Below are 16235 nucleotides of genomic sequence, written 5' to 3'. Positions count from 1 at the left end.
AAGTTACCACCTCCAAAAGCTCCTCATACAGGGGCGATTGAGGGGGAGAACGGCGACGTTCACCACATCAACCTCCTCAGAGGAAGATAGATGAAACGCTGAGCCCGCTCCCCGGGGAGAAGTAGTGCCAGAGTGCGCTTCCGATCTCTGAGAGCGGGCGCTGGATCTGGCAGGTGATGAAGAAGATAGGGACTCGCCGTTTCCATTCCTCTGCCGAATCCAACTGCGAACCCCATGAGCGATATCGCCGCTCCGCCTCGGCGGAAGAGGGACCAACGCCACGGGGAATGCTAGCAAAGGCTCCCCTCGGTGTAGAGAGCCCTCCAGGAACGGAGAACATGCAGGGCAGGCCGCTCGCAATGCGGGCTCTCGAGAGCCGACTCTGCATACTCCGCTCCCAGGCAAACAACGCACAAACTTTTTGTATCCCGCCTGAGATATAGCGAGGACAGGGAGGGACACACAGTCTGAAATGCTGCTTGCCTTCGCCCATTTTGTGTTTGGTCTCGCAGGGTGCTTTTGGCATACTTTTGGGGGATGACAAACAACACTAAATAAGACTCACAAACGTAAAGTTCTTTGAACAGTACACACACACAGAAATCGCTTGCTGAAGACAGAGGGCAAGTGCCGGTTGTGCCTCTCCGGCTTTTATGCTTCCTGGTCTCTGACGTCACCCGCCTATGACGTCTCGCCCATCCATTGGACTGATTACACACATGATTCAGAGACGTCACACTGGGGGCGTTCCCCCAATCATTCTCGACGCAGCTCGAGTTCCTGAAGAGGAACTGGTAGTTAAAGCATGGTAAAAATCAATTAAATAAATAAACAAAATAAATTGTATAAGTTTGTATTTTCAACTGTGTGATGCTATCATGTCTATATGGACCAAAATCTCTGAGGAATGTTTCCAACACCTTGTTGATTCTATGCCACAAATAATTAAGGCAGTTCTGAAGGCAAAATAAGTGTCCAGTGAGTGTATATGGCCACTGAGAGTCTATTTTATGATGAGCTCTACTGATATGACCCAGTTATCTTTAAGAAAAGATTCTTGACACAGATTGTTAGCCAACAAGCACCTGTTAACACACACACATCTGATAGCCAGCCGCTCTGTTTATCACCTCTCAATGGCTCAGTCTTTTGTGAAACCTGCTCGATTCATCACTGTCACCGGGCTCTTTCAATGCTGATGAACACACACACACACACAAACACACATGCTCTTATCGCTCTTCAGCTGGGTGGTAACTCAATCATCACCTCTGTGTCCCTCCAACACAAGAGAGCCAAAGATGTCACAGCAATTCTGTGTTTTGCCTGTGAAACGAGAATAGAATTACTTCACTGTTGTCATTCGTTCACTTATTAACTGAGTTGACAATGACAGAAAAAACATAAGCTATTTGTAGGGTGGCCATATGCGCCGTTCATACGGGACACGTCCCAACCAGGATTTTAATAATGCCTAAAATATCCAGGTTTTGGCTATTTGCACTGTGCAGGTGGATCGTTGTGTAACATTCATAAGAGCTATAAAGAGCAGAGCAGACGGCTCCTTATGCTTTCGAATCGCTTATTTATTTATTTATTAACATTTCAAAACATCACACCACATCTAAACCAAACAACAATCCACCGAACAATGACAGAAGTTAAATATTATCTCACAGTCCCTTCAAGCAAAACGCTGGCCATGAAATGTGGAAAGGACTCAGGTGCACTATGGCCTTGATTGAATGTGATGTGATTTGGACATGCTCGACTGCAGCGTCTCATTGACAATTCAGGGATGATCACTGCTCACTCTGGAGGGAGTCTAGCCAAAGTCATAATGCGCTGCGCACAAGGCTAATAGGTAATTAATATGCAGCAAACAGTGGTGGGCCTGGCAATTAACGAGCTGCAAGGATCTCAATATGTGCGCCTTTAATAGAGAGACATTCTGAGACAAGAACTGTTGATTAAAAAGCCTTTATATTTACCAGAGGGGGAAACAAAGTGTTTCAAACAAGCTTTGATAGCAGATATATCCAATAATTGAAACCATGATGCTCGCTATAAGAGGCAGAGCAGGTTAACGAAAACTAATTGGTTGGAGAACATTATGATGAAAGCGGCTGATAAATGCAATGACAGATAATAGATTTGATGCTAATTAGAACAGGAAGTGTGTATTTGACATGCATTTAATAAAGGGCACATTGTGAATAGACAATAAAATAGTCTGTTGTTTAACTGTACTTTAGGGATTGTGCCGATAGAAGATTGTGTATCGACAACAGTCGGAGGTATTGATTATATTATATTATATTATATTATATTATATTATATTATATTATATTATATTATATTATATTATATTATATTATATTATATTATATTTATTCATCATATAGTGTAGATAGTTTTACTGATTATAATGGGAGTGTTTTTTTTAGTGCATAAACTCAAGCTAGATTGAAATTTTTTATTGAAAATCGTATTCAATGACATATTTTAGCATGTTAGCTATGGTATGTTAGTCAACGTCAAAAAAAAGTGTACCAACAATTAAAAATTTACTTGAAAATAAAACTTTCAATTTGACATAGTGAAGTGGACTTTTAGTGTACTTAAAAGTGATAAGACATATAGTAAGACATATAAGTATAGTAAGTATATATTATACTTACTATAATATATAGTACTATATATAGTATAGTATTTCCAGTCATATATTCTGGCAAGATTTTTATTCAAAGTTATGAACAAACGTTCTTTCTGTAATTTTGATAGAATATTTGTTCAAAGTTATCTAGTCTTAAATAATGGTCTAAGAAGCTTCTAAAAAAATAAAAATAAACTAAAATCATGACAATCATGGAATGATTTACTTCTAAACATTTTTTTATGTTACTGGTTGTTTAAGAATATATAAAAAATAAAAACATTCAAAACCAATGTCCTTCAAATGTTTGTAAAATTATAAAATATAAAGTTATATAATGTTCCCTTAACTTAATAACATTACCAAAATGTTCTCAGAACATATTTTAGTATAAACCTGAATTGATCAGAACAGTTATTGACTATTTGGACTAACTGGAATCTGAGCCAGAAACGCAAAATTCCTTAAGATTTCCATCTCTAGCTGAAATCTATGCTAACATCAACATGTCAAACAAAAACCAGTCTGAAAACATAAACTCGCATTTCCAAGAATGCATTTTAAAACAGAAACAGACAGCGAAGTAAAGTGTAACAATGGTACCCCAGATGGCTATTGAGCGCCGCCAGTAAACATCCTTTTCCTGTGTTTAACGTCCTGTGAGTAAACGCCACTATAAACCAATACATTCAAATCACAGTATGCAAACATGTGATTGGCAGCGGCTAGTGTTGGTCTTTGTGCTCGGCTATTGTGAAGGCCAAACGTGTGTATTTTTCCTCAATGCTGTGTTTGAATAGCGGGCCGGACTGAAGCTGATTTATGGCATAGCAAATCTGCTATCTAAATTCCATTATGTCAATGACATTGAGTTGGACGCCTGCTAATACTCACAGCATGTCATCTCTAGCTGATGGCCGTTATAGGCAGGCCTGAAAACGCATCAGAAATGCCATTGTTGGGTTTTGTCATTCATTGTGGGATATGAAAAGAGCTTAGATTGGATGTAATGCTACACTATTTACTGCACAAAAATGGGGGAAATCAATTAGATTCTCTCCATTTTTGGTGCAAACTGGTTCAAACGAAGCCCTGCCAAAATCCACCAAATTATAGACCAGAAAACAATCAGTTTGAGGGTTAATGTTGCATTCCATTAAACGCAGACGTCCAGAATTGACAGCTTCTTTCTTAACATATGACAACAAGGGAACATTGTTTGAACTTTATACTCGCAGTTTAGAAACTTTGAATTATGAAAATCTCAGAAACGGATGTTTAAATTACACTTCCCTGTCGTTTAGTTGACTGTTTAAGCAAATAACATACATTATTAAGTCAAAGTTCCCACATTTACATGGCAGTAAAACCAGTTTAGCAGATGTTTGAAGATAAAGGCGCAGAAAACACGGTAAATGATTTCCTCTGAAACAAATGCCAGCATTGCTGTTTGTTTATATGTGATCTTCTGATAAATATTCCATCTGACTTGAATGAAACGCAGGATAAGGATCATGCATGTTGACATCTCCAGTTTTAGCTAAAATATCAATGCTTCCCCAATATTTTGATGGTTTAACGGCTTTTGATTCATATTTCCATTCTTCGTTTTTATAAAACACCCCCAAAAACACATTCCCAAGCAGCATTCAGAAACTGTAGTGTGCGGCTTGTAAAAGAAATAAAGGAATTGTGTGCAGGTGCTGCAGGTATTGAAAGGGAATTTGATAGGGACTAAAACGGGATATAATTATGCATAATTGCAACATTTCTGTCATTTAATCAGATATTCAGATATTCTCAACAGGTGGGTCACCACCCCGAAAAAACAGGTCGCTGATCTATTCTGCTCAAGGACAGCAGAGAGAGAGAGAGAGAAATAGAGAGAGAAACACTGTGCTGATTACAAATAATAACATGCAGCTTATTTTACAATATATAATTATTCAGAGTGAGGAAAGTCTTATCAACTTTTCAGCTGAATTCACTTTCCGTTTTGTCGGGTTTAAAAAAAGATTAGTATACCGCGGCAGCCCTCCAGTTAAGCCCTCCTCGTGTGAAGACCGAAGAGTGTAAAGACCATCGACTCTACCGTGCGACTCCACCGGGCAGGGACATCGGCAGGGAATATAAGTATTGTTTTGATTAATCTTTTTTTTTTCTTTCTCCTTGTTTCATTTCTGTTTCAGTTGTTTTTTGTTTATAACCAAATCTTACTATGTGTTTCCAGATCCCTACTATCACTACCACTCGCAAACCACACATCACACAATCTAGACAGCGCAATCTTAACAACCTGCACACTTTGCCTATATCTGCTAATACACTACTTTCTTTTTCTATTGGTCTCTGGAATTGCCAGTCTGCTGTAAACAAAGCCGATTTAATTACTTCTATTATTAGTCATTCAAGGCTTCATCTCATGGCCCTAACAGAGACCTGGATCAAACCAGAGGACACTGCTACACCTGCAGCACTCTCCAATAATTCATCATTTTCCCACTCCCCCCGTTTGACTGGAAGAGGTGGAGGTACTGGTCTGCTCATCTCTAATGATTGGAAATGTAATCCTTTACCATCTTTGGGTATCAACAGCTGCTTTGAATCTTTTTTTCCAATACTGTTACCTACCCTTCTAACCTACCCTTGAATCTCTTTCAGTTACTGTTACCTACCCTTTTAAAATACATTTTATAGTTGTCTATCAACCCCGAGGACCACTGGGTAACTTTTTGGATGAATTAGATGTGTTGCTCTCAACCTTTTCTGATGATGGTACTCCCCTAGTTATGCTTGGAGATTTCAACATCCAACTAGATAAACCTCTGTTGGCTGATTTCCACTCTCTGCTTGCCTCTTTTAATCTCAACCAAGCGTCAACTACTGCTACTCACAAATCAGGCAACCAACTGGACCTTATTTATACACAACACTGCTCTACTGATCATGTTCTGGTTACTCTACTGCACACGTCGGATCACTTCCTCCTCACTCTTAACCTCAACATGGTCCCTGACTCATCAATTACCCCTCCACATGTCATCTTTCGACGTAAGATACGCACACTTTCACCCTCCCGTCTATCTGAATGGTTTCATCTTCACTTCCTTCCCCTAAACTGTTTGCATCTTTGGACGCGAACAGTGCTACTGATACTTTCTGCTCCACTCTTACATCTTGTTTAGACACTGTTTGCCCCTTGTCTTCCAGGCCAGCCCGTAACACCCATTCTGCCCCTTGGTTATCTGATGTTCCACACAAACACCGTTCTAAGCTTAGAGCTGCTGAAAGGGTGTGGCGCAAGTCCAAAAATAGTACTAACCTTATTGAGTTTCTGTCACTCCTATCTTCTTTCTCTGCTAATGTCTCCACTGCTAAAATGACATACTACCATAACAAAATTAACAATTGATCTAACTCTTGCATGCTTTTTAAAACATTTTCCTCACTACTTTGTCCTCCTTCTCCTCCTCCTGCTTCATCTCTAATAGCTGACAACTTTGCAACGTTTTTCATTAATAAAATTAAACACATTAGTGCACAATTTTCCACACCACAATCAGTCAAGCTCATATCACCAGCAAACTTACACTCATTTACATCCTTCTCTTCACTCTCTGAGGCAGAAGTCTCAAAACTCATCCTTTCTAATCACCCTACTACTTGCCCGCTTGATCCTATTCCATCTCATCTCCTTCAAGCCATTTCTCCTGCAGTTGTACCTGCACTCACTCACATCATCAACACTTCCCTCCACACTGGTGTTTTTCCCTCATCATTTTGACAGGCACGTATAACCCATCTCTTTTAGAGAACTACAGACCAGTTTCCCTTCTTCCTTTCATTGCAAAAACACTTGAGCGAGTGGTGTTCAAACAAGTCTCTACATTTCTCACACACAACAATCTCCTTGACAGCAACCAATCTGGCTTCAGAAGTGGACATTCAACTGAGACGGGCTTGCTCTCAGTTGTTGAAGCTCTAAGACTGGCAAGAGCAGAATCCAAATCTTCAGTAATTATCCTTCTTGATCTGTCTGCTGCTTTTGACATGGTTAACCACCAGATCCTCCTGTCAACCCTACTGGCAAAGGGCATCTCAGGAACCACACTTCAATGGTTTGAGTCTTACCTATCAGATAGGTCCTTCAAAGTATCTTGGAGAGGTAAGGTGTCCAAGTCTCAACATCTAACTACTGGGGTGCCTCAGGGCTCAGTTCTTGGACCACTTCTCTTCTCTGTCTACAGGGCCTCATTAGGTTCTGTCATTCAGAAACATGGCTTTTCATACCACTGCTATGCTGATGACACTCAACTCTACCTCTCCTTCCATCCTTATGATCCGACGGTAGCTATTCGCATTTCAGCTTGTCTAACAGACATTTCTTCCTGGATGATGGACCATCACCTTCAACTCAACCTTGCCAAGACAGAACTGCTTGTGATTCCAGTAAACCCATCGTTTCATCAAAATTTCACCATCAAGTTAGGCACATCAACCATAACTCCTTCAAAAACAGCTAGAAGCCTTGGAGTTATGATTGATGATCAGCTGACTTTCTCAGACCACATTGCTAAAACTGTCCGATCCTGCAGATTTGCTTTATTCAACATCAAGAAGATCAAGCCCTTTCTTTCGTAACATGCTGCACAACTCCTTGTTCAAGCTCTTGTTCTGTCCAGGCTGGACTATTACAATGCTCTCTTGGCAGGTCTTCCAGCCAATTCTATCAAACCTTTACAATTCTTCCAGAACGCGGCAGCAAGTTTAATTTTTAATGAGCCAAAAAGAATACACGTCACACCTCTGTTTATCAATTTGAACTGGCTTCCAATAGCTGCTCGCATAAAATTCAAGGCATTGATATTTGCCTACAAAACTACCACTGGCTCTGCACCCATTTACCTAAATGTGTTACTTCAGACTTATGTGCCCTCTAGAAGCTTGTGTTCTGCAAGTGAACGTCGCTTGATTGTGCCATCCCAAAGAAGCACAGTCACTTTTACGGACTTTTGAATTAAATGTTCCCTCCTGGTGGAATGACCTCCCCAACTCAATCCGAGTCTTTAGCCATCTTCAAGAATGGCTTAAAACACATCTCTTCCATCTTTATTTGACCCTCTAACTTTAACACTCACTATTCTAATTCTATTCTTAAAAAAAAAAAAATCTAACTACCTTTCTAATCTTTTTGTATTCCATTTTCTTTTAATTTATTATGCAATTGTATATATGTGTGTGTGTGTGTAAAGACCTCTAACTAGCTTGCTCTATTCTTTTTTTTAATTCTGTTTTCTTTTAATTTATTATATTATTTAAAATCCCATGCTACGTGTACTGTGTTAACCTATCTGAGACTTGTTATAGCACTTATGTATCATTGCTCTTTTGTTGTTTTTGATTGCTTTCACTGTCTTCATTTGTAAGTCGCTAAATGAATAAATGTATATATATATATATATATATATATATATATATATATATATATATATATATATATATATTTAATTTAATTTAATTTAATTTAATTTAATTTAATTTAATTTAATTTAATTATTGCCATTGGCATTGGCACAAATTATTTGTCACTTGATATTAAAGAAAATGCTCAAACTGTTTTTTAGCCCTGTGTTTGTTCCATGCATTATCTACTTAAAAATTTTACATTTCACTTTTATAATTCTGCATATTGCATAAAAAGTAGCCATATAAATGGTTAAAAAGTATAATGAATTAAAAAATAAAAACATTTGCTACTGGGTTGAGTCATAAAGTAAGTTAATATACTTAAAAAATGTATACAAATATTAATAAACTGAAACACTGAAACATGTACGGTCTTGTAAACAGCAATAGCTTCTCTGTGTGTTTGAATAAGGCAAAGCATGTTCTTGATTTGCATTTGACTGCAACTCCAAAATAACCTCCAAAGACCTTGCATTTCTTTAGTGTCAATGCAGACCTAGTTTGCTCAAGAACAACCTACATACCACACTTCAGTCTGCTCAGATCAACGTTCACCCACACATAATCACATCAGAAACGTTAATCCCACACACGACTGCCATCTCAAAACTAATTCGAAACAAACCAGGGACATGTTACACACGTCTGACCTGTGAAAACCTGCAACCGTCAAACTCTGCGTCGATTAACAAGACTGTAAAGTAACTGTACAATGGTGGTGTGCAGGAGGAATTGCTGAATTAAACACAACCCGGGCAGCTTCTCGCACAGCAGTGAGTGTGGACGGCTCAGGCTGTGGCATTTTCACTTGTGTGTGTGAAGCTGGGCTTCTTTCGCCAGCGGGGCTCACAGACGCGGTGAGAAGACTTTCTGGATGAAGCTGTCATTTCCTGACTCTCAAGAAGAGGCGACGTACTTCTTTCAGAGCGACATCTCTGCACTGCAGTCTGCAGCAGTGGGTGAAATCACAGGTAGAACGGCTTACAAATGAGCCCATAAAAAATCCTATTAAATTCTCATACTGAGGGCACAGGAAAATGTAGTCAATCACTATAAAATTACCATCCTACTGAAGTAGCAAGCCGTTTATGAACAGTGCATTGAAATCAATCAATCACTAATTCGCTTTCTATACTTCTATGGTATTACATGCCACGAATGATTGTGAAATTGTCAGCTGATATGAAAAATGTGAAGAATAATTAATACGAAATAGAAAATTCTGTTATGATTTACTTGCCAGGAGGCCATTTAAAACACTTACTTACCTCCATAAAACACAAAAGACATTTAGCAGAATGTTCATGCTGCTCTTTACCATTAAATATACATATATCATGACCTAAGGCTGCCATGCTCCAAAAAGGATGAAAGATAGATAAATAAAATTATAAAAAAGGGCCTTGTCTACTCAGTCTCCGTATACTCTCTGAATACATTTTGAATAATATTCACACTACAGAACATTCACACTGAATACTTAATACACGATAAATATTTAATAAATAATGACATATGATAAAATTTGCTAAAGAAAAAACGCAGAAAAACTGAATTTAATTAAACGTCTGGACATCATGTTAAACTAAACGTTCATTTGTTTTTTTATTATTATTATTAAAAATTATATGAATGTTAAACTTTTGAAAATGAAGTGAGCAAGTAAATATAATTTTCATTTTAAAGTTGCACTATAAACTTATTATTAATTTTAATAAAATTATCAAGTAGTATAATTAGAATATATTTATTTTATATAGTTTAATATTATTATGTAAAAAAAATAGTAATAATAAATGAAATACATTTCAAAATCATATTTAATTTATTGCCATATTGAGCAAGTCATAAACAGGAGGAATGCGGCCTATAATAAGCTGAAAATTATTTTATTAAAGGTAAAATATTTTATTTTGATTTATTTTATGATAAGAGTGCCTCCAAACAAATTAATACTTTAATCTGTACAATACAATAATACAATATGTGGACGAGTAAATATCACACAGTGAAAATAAGACTGAAACTCTGGTCTCCCGATGCTGTTAGCGTGATGTGCTATCCGAAATATCTTTGTCTTTGGTACATTTCCACAGTAGCTCAGTCCTTTGGTATGTAGCGAGTGACCGAATCGAGTTTGACATCTGCAGCAGTAACGGCTGACAGGAATGAAAATAGAGGGAGATCAGTGGAGATCCAGCTCTTTCAGAAAGCTTCCGGCCCGGAGAGACGGCTCAATCCCACAGAGAGCCGAACGCCGTCCCATCCACACTCCTGTACTTCACTCACACCTCCACAGGCCTGGCAGGACAGTCTTTGCTAATTCGTTTTTTATGTCCACCACTGTTAATTTGAATGAGACATGCTCTGGCATTTCATTTTGGTGCAAATTATATAAATTCTCAGTTCTGTGTGATTTGGCTACATGGAGACAGCAGATTCATTCCCTTCTCCACTGTTTTATTAAACTATTGTCTGACATGCATTGAGGATTTTATGAGGACATGGCAACATTACAATAGTATGGTGACCCAGACTCAGAATTTGTGCTCTGCATTTAACCCACACACCGTGAACACACAGCCGAAAAAGTGGGCAGCCATTTATGCTGCGGCGCCCGGGCAGCAGTTGGTGGTTTGGTGCCTTGCTCAAGGGCACCTCAGGCTTAAGACTCGAACCCACAACCTTAAGGTTAGGAGTCAAACTCTCTAACCATTAGGCCACGACTTCCCCCAAAAACATCTCCATTACATCAAGTGAAAGTCGTGACATTTGCTAAGTATGGTAATCCTGCAGGCACTGAGACTCAAACCTGAGACCTTTGTGTTACAAGTTTGATTCTCTAAGCACTAGGCCACAGCTTCCCCCTAGATTTAATCTCAACAATTTAGATCTAGGTATATATTTATCAGAATCTATTGGGATTAAATTACCATTGATTTAAGTTAAAATGCAGCATTTTATTATTCCAGAGGAGTCAAATTTTGACATTAATCAGAAAAAGGTGGTATAGACGCTGCAGTCAGATAAAATGAACTGCTCAAAGTCTATGAGAGCCAAAATACAAAGACTGTAGTATAATGCATTGTTGAAGAAACAATTAGCAGCTATCCTGTTTCCTGAAAATGCAGAAACTTTGCCGCACATCTGTCGTTTAAATCTGTTGTTAATGACGTCAAGCAGGTGGTGGAGTGATAACTTCTGCTAATGAATCAGCTCAAGACCAAATTTAGGTCAGATTATTGGTGTAAACTTTGTTCTGATATTAAGCTTGGCTCCGTGGTTCCCTGTGGTATATTGCTATTAAAGTACACGTCATATTACACACTGAACCGCTTCTAACCGCCTTATAAACCATAGTTAAAAAATATTCATTGGAACTATGGATTCGGGAAAGACTAAATAGTTCAATTTACAGTATGTTGGTAATGATGGTTCTGAGCTTCCCTGATTGGCTCAAAACACAAATTACATAAGTATATTTTCTGTAACTATCGATTCATCATACTTTTTTTTTTTTTTTGTGCAGTCTATAATTTTGGTTATCTATTTTCTCTTTTACATTAACTTTAACCCCTAAATATGTTGGTCAGATATCCTGGCCAAAATAAGACACAATGTAGATGAGGCTTCATGGCAAAAGTCAAAATCTGGCAACGTGAGACAAAATGTGTCCTATATTTATGAGCACAAAGGCATGTTCCTCACCAAGAACAATAACTACAACTACAAAGTTGTGAAAATGTTCTAAATGTAAGGGTGCAGTCACGTTTAACACTATATTAATATTTATAATATTATATTATATATTACATTATAATATTTCTGCAAGCAAAATCCAGTCGTTTAATTCGGAAACCACATTTTCTCTGCTAAGGTTTGGAAGTGATCGTAACACTTTTGACAACAGACAATCAACGTTTTATGTGCATTAAATTTCACTAAACTGGCCGCAACCTAAGAGAAGAGCAGACACCACAACATTAAAGATAATGGCATAGAGGAATGATATAACTGGAATCATTTTCAGAGCGTTTTCGGATCGTCCGTTGATGTGAAGGCTAACGTAGTTATCACTACAGTTAGCGTTCTTGGTGTGAACGAGCCTTAATGCATTTCCTGCTGGGTAATTGCACAAGCTGTCATAGTTGAACTCATAAGATCTATTCTATTCTAATTGCAAGAGGTGCAATCTCTCTAAGCCATCAGCATCTGCATTATTTCTATTCTACTCTAATAAAATGTCCTATTTATTTGACAAACTGAATCCATTCAGCGTGTCTCCCTAAAGAGCATCCAGGCAGCCCCTTTCCTCTTTATCTCAGGTGACTTTCATGTTTACAGTCATTTTATAATTGTCTGCATGAAACATTTGAATAGAAACAGCACTCCACACCCACAGCTCCGGTGCTCATTGTACCATTTTGCCCACTGAATTGCAGCCGTTCCTCTAGACAAAAGTCCTGAAAGCGTTTCCGACACTTTGTTGCCTAGTCTGCTTGGAAACCTTGCCAACTGCACAAACCAACTCCCTGTAAAGCTTACATCGCAGACGCACTGGACATTCCCTCGGGACAGCTCAATGGAAATTAATTCGCACAGAAATATCACACTGAGCTCAAAAAGAGTCCTTATCGCAAAGCGCCAACTCTGGCAGCAGACAAAGGAAGCAATCTGAAGAGAGGAGGAGGAGGAGGAGGAAGACACTGTTTCATTCACAGGACACACTGCCCTCCTCCACCGCTGGAGCGTGGACCCCTCGATCACTTCCTGTCTCCTCTATCCAAACCATCATCATATCCTCTGGGCTCCAGTGGTGTGGATGGGGGTTGGGTAAAGCCATCAAAACTAAGACATGAACGACTGGTAGGTTAATGATTAAAAGGTAAACTAATTTAAAATGAAATTTTGTTACTATTTACCCACATTGTTAAGTCACCAATATTAAAAATCAAGAATAATCTTATGTTGCTCTTTCCCAAATAATAACAATTAGTCCTCATGCAAGCTCAACAACAACAAAAAGTAGTAATGTATTTTAATCCATGCAAAGTGCATTATATTACAAGTCTTGGAAAGTTATACAATAGGTTTATCAAAGGAACAGCTTGGAATATAAGTTATAATAAAGATGAATCCAAAACTGATTTAGACATAACCAAACTAAAGAATGACTGCCCTATGAATTTTCAGTTTCTGAGATGAAGCAAGACACCTCTTAGTAAGATGAGCTACCCATGTGTTCGCATTTCAGGAAGAATGGTGCAGAAAGCAAAAGCATATTTCACAGGGAATTAAAATCAAAAAGTGACGATCAAAGACTCTGGTGCCTAAAGAATCCAAAGTTAGGATGCAAAATAGTTCTACCATCTTAACCTGATGCTTCCGAGGAAAGACAAAAATAATAAAGTATTTGGAGTAGCACTAGATTTTGTGATTTTTTTTTTTTTTTGTTTGTTTGTTTGCATTACCTTTATGTACATTTTACTTGTTGTGATTGGATTTTCACACTTGTACTGTCATTACAGAAGTCGTATAATGGATATTGCAAAGATACAGACATAAGCCATTCAAAATCCCATCCACAATGTATACTAATAACAACGGCTAAAAAAACCTATTACAAGTATTTATTTGACAATATAACAAATCAAATCAAGGCTGATTTCTTCCATAATGTCTCTTTGAATAATTAATACTTTTTTTGTGTGTTTTAGTAACTCATTATTATATATATATTTTTTTTATTTACAAAAATTTACAAAATTCTCCTGTTTTTATTTAATGTTGTCATTCATTCATTCATTCAAGCAGGCAGCTCTTTCAATGATGTATTGCAGAACATCAGTCAAATTTGAGTTTTCTTTGTCATTCCAGCCTGAAAACAGTCATTTTGCATAGACACAAAGAATGGCAACAAATTTTTATATATTAAAATAAATGTTTACTAAGAAACAAATACAAACTGAACCGTTATGGATTGATTTTGGTGGAGTTTCCTCGAACAAACCGAGCCCCGCCTACAGTCTCTAAAACAAAACTTTCCTGTCAAACCTTGAAAACATTTCCTTTCAGAAGTTAATATTTGCGAGGCACAAATATTTTTACACACAATTCACATGACTTTCAGACTCTCTGAATGGAAGTTTGTTACAGAGTAAATGGTGTTATATCAAACAATAAACTCTACAATATCCGACATGAAGTGGGCTGCCATCCAGTTAGATTCATTGTACTGTTTAATCTGCCTGTCATTCTTATGCTTTCTGACAGCTATTAGACTATCAAACCACTTCTACCATTTCCTCATTGATTATAGCCGCCTCTCAGCATTGAGTCACGTAAATCCATCTAACCATCTTGAGAAAGTATCTTGAAAACCTGCCGAGTGCTCTCAAGTAGCTTAAATATGCACACAACCATTATAAACATCTCAAATTTAAACTCTGTCTGCCATAATACATGAGAAATGCAAAGCGTAAAATTACTAGATTGTGAAATGAACGTCACAGTCTGCCCACGCCACACAAAGAGGTCAGGTTCTCATCAGCGTATGTGACATTCAGAGACGCAGTTCAAGGGGATACGTCACACATGTGTGGCATCGGCAGTGCTCGCATTTGCATAATAATGAAGATGTTCACCAACCTTGACAGGAGCCATTAACTTCCTCATGGCCCGCCTGGCACATGCACCTCCCAATGGGCACCAGCCACTCCCCCTCCGCACTGCAATGCATTCTGGGAAGTTCATCAGCTTCCGAGTTGTTGACACAGGTCCCTGACACCTCCAGAAGCTGGGAGGAATCTGCCCCGGTTATAGTATCCGGAAATAGGGCCAAATTCCTGACAACAAAAGGACACTTTTTGTAGAAGACTCGGACGGACACGAGCGCGATACATGCGCCCAGGTCTTGGAAAGCCAGGTAGAAGCCTTTTTTGGTCAACGGACCCAGATCGCGAACTTCCGTGTTCAACTTCAAGACTCTGTCTCCGAGATCAAGCTCTGTGAAACTCTCGTCGGCCGCGATGGTGTCGATCTTCGTGTATTGGCTTTCCCGAATATTTCTCCTCTCCTCGTCGTTGGTTTCGTAATAGTAGACGTTGAAAGTCTCTTTGCAAGTGCCCAGACCTCCAGGGAGACTGTTGCAGTCCCGTAGAGTGAACTTGAGCTCCACGAACACTCTCTGAGCCCCTTGGTTTAAGATGAGGTCCGTCTGCAACCAGTTGTTCTGGTTGTGCTCCATCACCTTACACACCTGGTACGTGTGGATGGGCGCATAGTTCTCATCCACCTCTCCGATTTCTTCCCACTAAAAAACAAGGAGAGAAAGAGAGAAATTTTTCATTCATTTTAGGGGCTTCTGTTTGAGAGGACGGCTCACACTGCAGTTCTTGATGCCCAACTCTGATTTGTTAATTACATGTTGTTGTTGTTGGTGGTGTTTTTTTTTTTTTTTGGTCTGATGAGCATCTTACATCTTCTTTTAAAAGTGACCTGTATCTGATATCTGCATTTGCACTATACAATTGGCAAAACAACCCAGGGTGGATGTCTGAGAGGTCTGGGAAATAAAACCAGCCTAATTACTGTTCAAAATTAGCCCAATTGCATTTTTTATGGTTGCCCCTCGTCTACATTAAAATAGAAAGGTTAGATCACTTTAACCCATGGCACCAGTGTAAAGGTAGCCCAGTTCTGTGGGAAAACTGCAGACTTGGCCCAGAAAAACGGCCAACTGCATTGACATAATTTGCTACCATCACTTTTTCAATGACATACAATTCACATTCTATGGAATATCCTATCTGTCCGTTTACATGGCATTATGCACACATCCAGATTTATTCATATCATATTTATCTCTACATGATTATGTATTGTAAATGGGGCCAAAAATAGGATCACAAGTTGGGACTCAAACTGTAGACAGTTAAAGTGCTGTTTCCACTATATGTCAAAAAACTTTCCACGAGGCCACGGCTCTGACAAAAAACACTTCTGACTGAACCTTCTGTGTAGAAGAAGAGTGGTTTTCAGTCCTAGACCTGATGTATCCCCAACATTTTTCCCAAATTCAAACTCTTCTTAACCTACTCATTAGCTTGTTAGC

General features: G+C 38.5%; 1 protein-coding gene across 1 annotated transcript in view; it reads right to left on the bottom strand.

Annotated features, from left to right (window-relative positions):
* LOC127966883 (ephrin type-A receptor 5-like) overlaps positions 1–16235 on the bottom strand; it is an 85014-nt gene that overhangs the window by 55549 nt on the left and 13230 nt on the right. Inside the window, exon 3 of the mRNA XM_052568209.1 lies at positions 14771–15434. Coding sequence (XP_052424169.1) covers positions 14771–15434 — 664 coding nt within the window. The remainder of the gene's footprint in view (positions 1–14770; positions 15435–16235) is intronic.

The sequence above is a fragment of the Carassius gibelio genome, chromosome B10 (genome assembly GCF_023724105.1).
Source record: "Carassius gibelio isolate Cgi1373 ecotype wild population from Czech Republic chromosome B10, carGib1.2-hapl.c, whole genome shotgun sequence".
Classification (NCBI taxonomy): domain Eukaryota; kingdom Metazoa; phylum Chordata; class Actinopteri; order Cypriniformes; family Cyprinidae; genus Carassius; species Carassius gibelio.
Note: the sequence above shows the minus strand (reverse complement) of the source record. Positions and strands in the feature narration are given on the sequence as shown.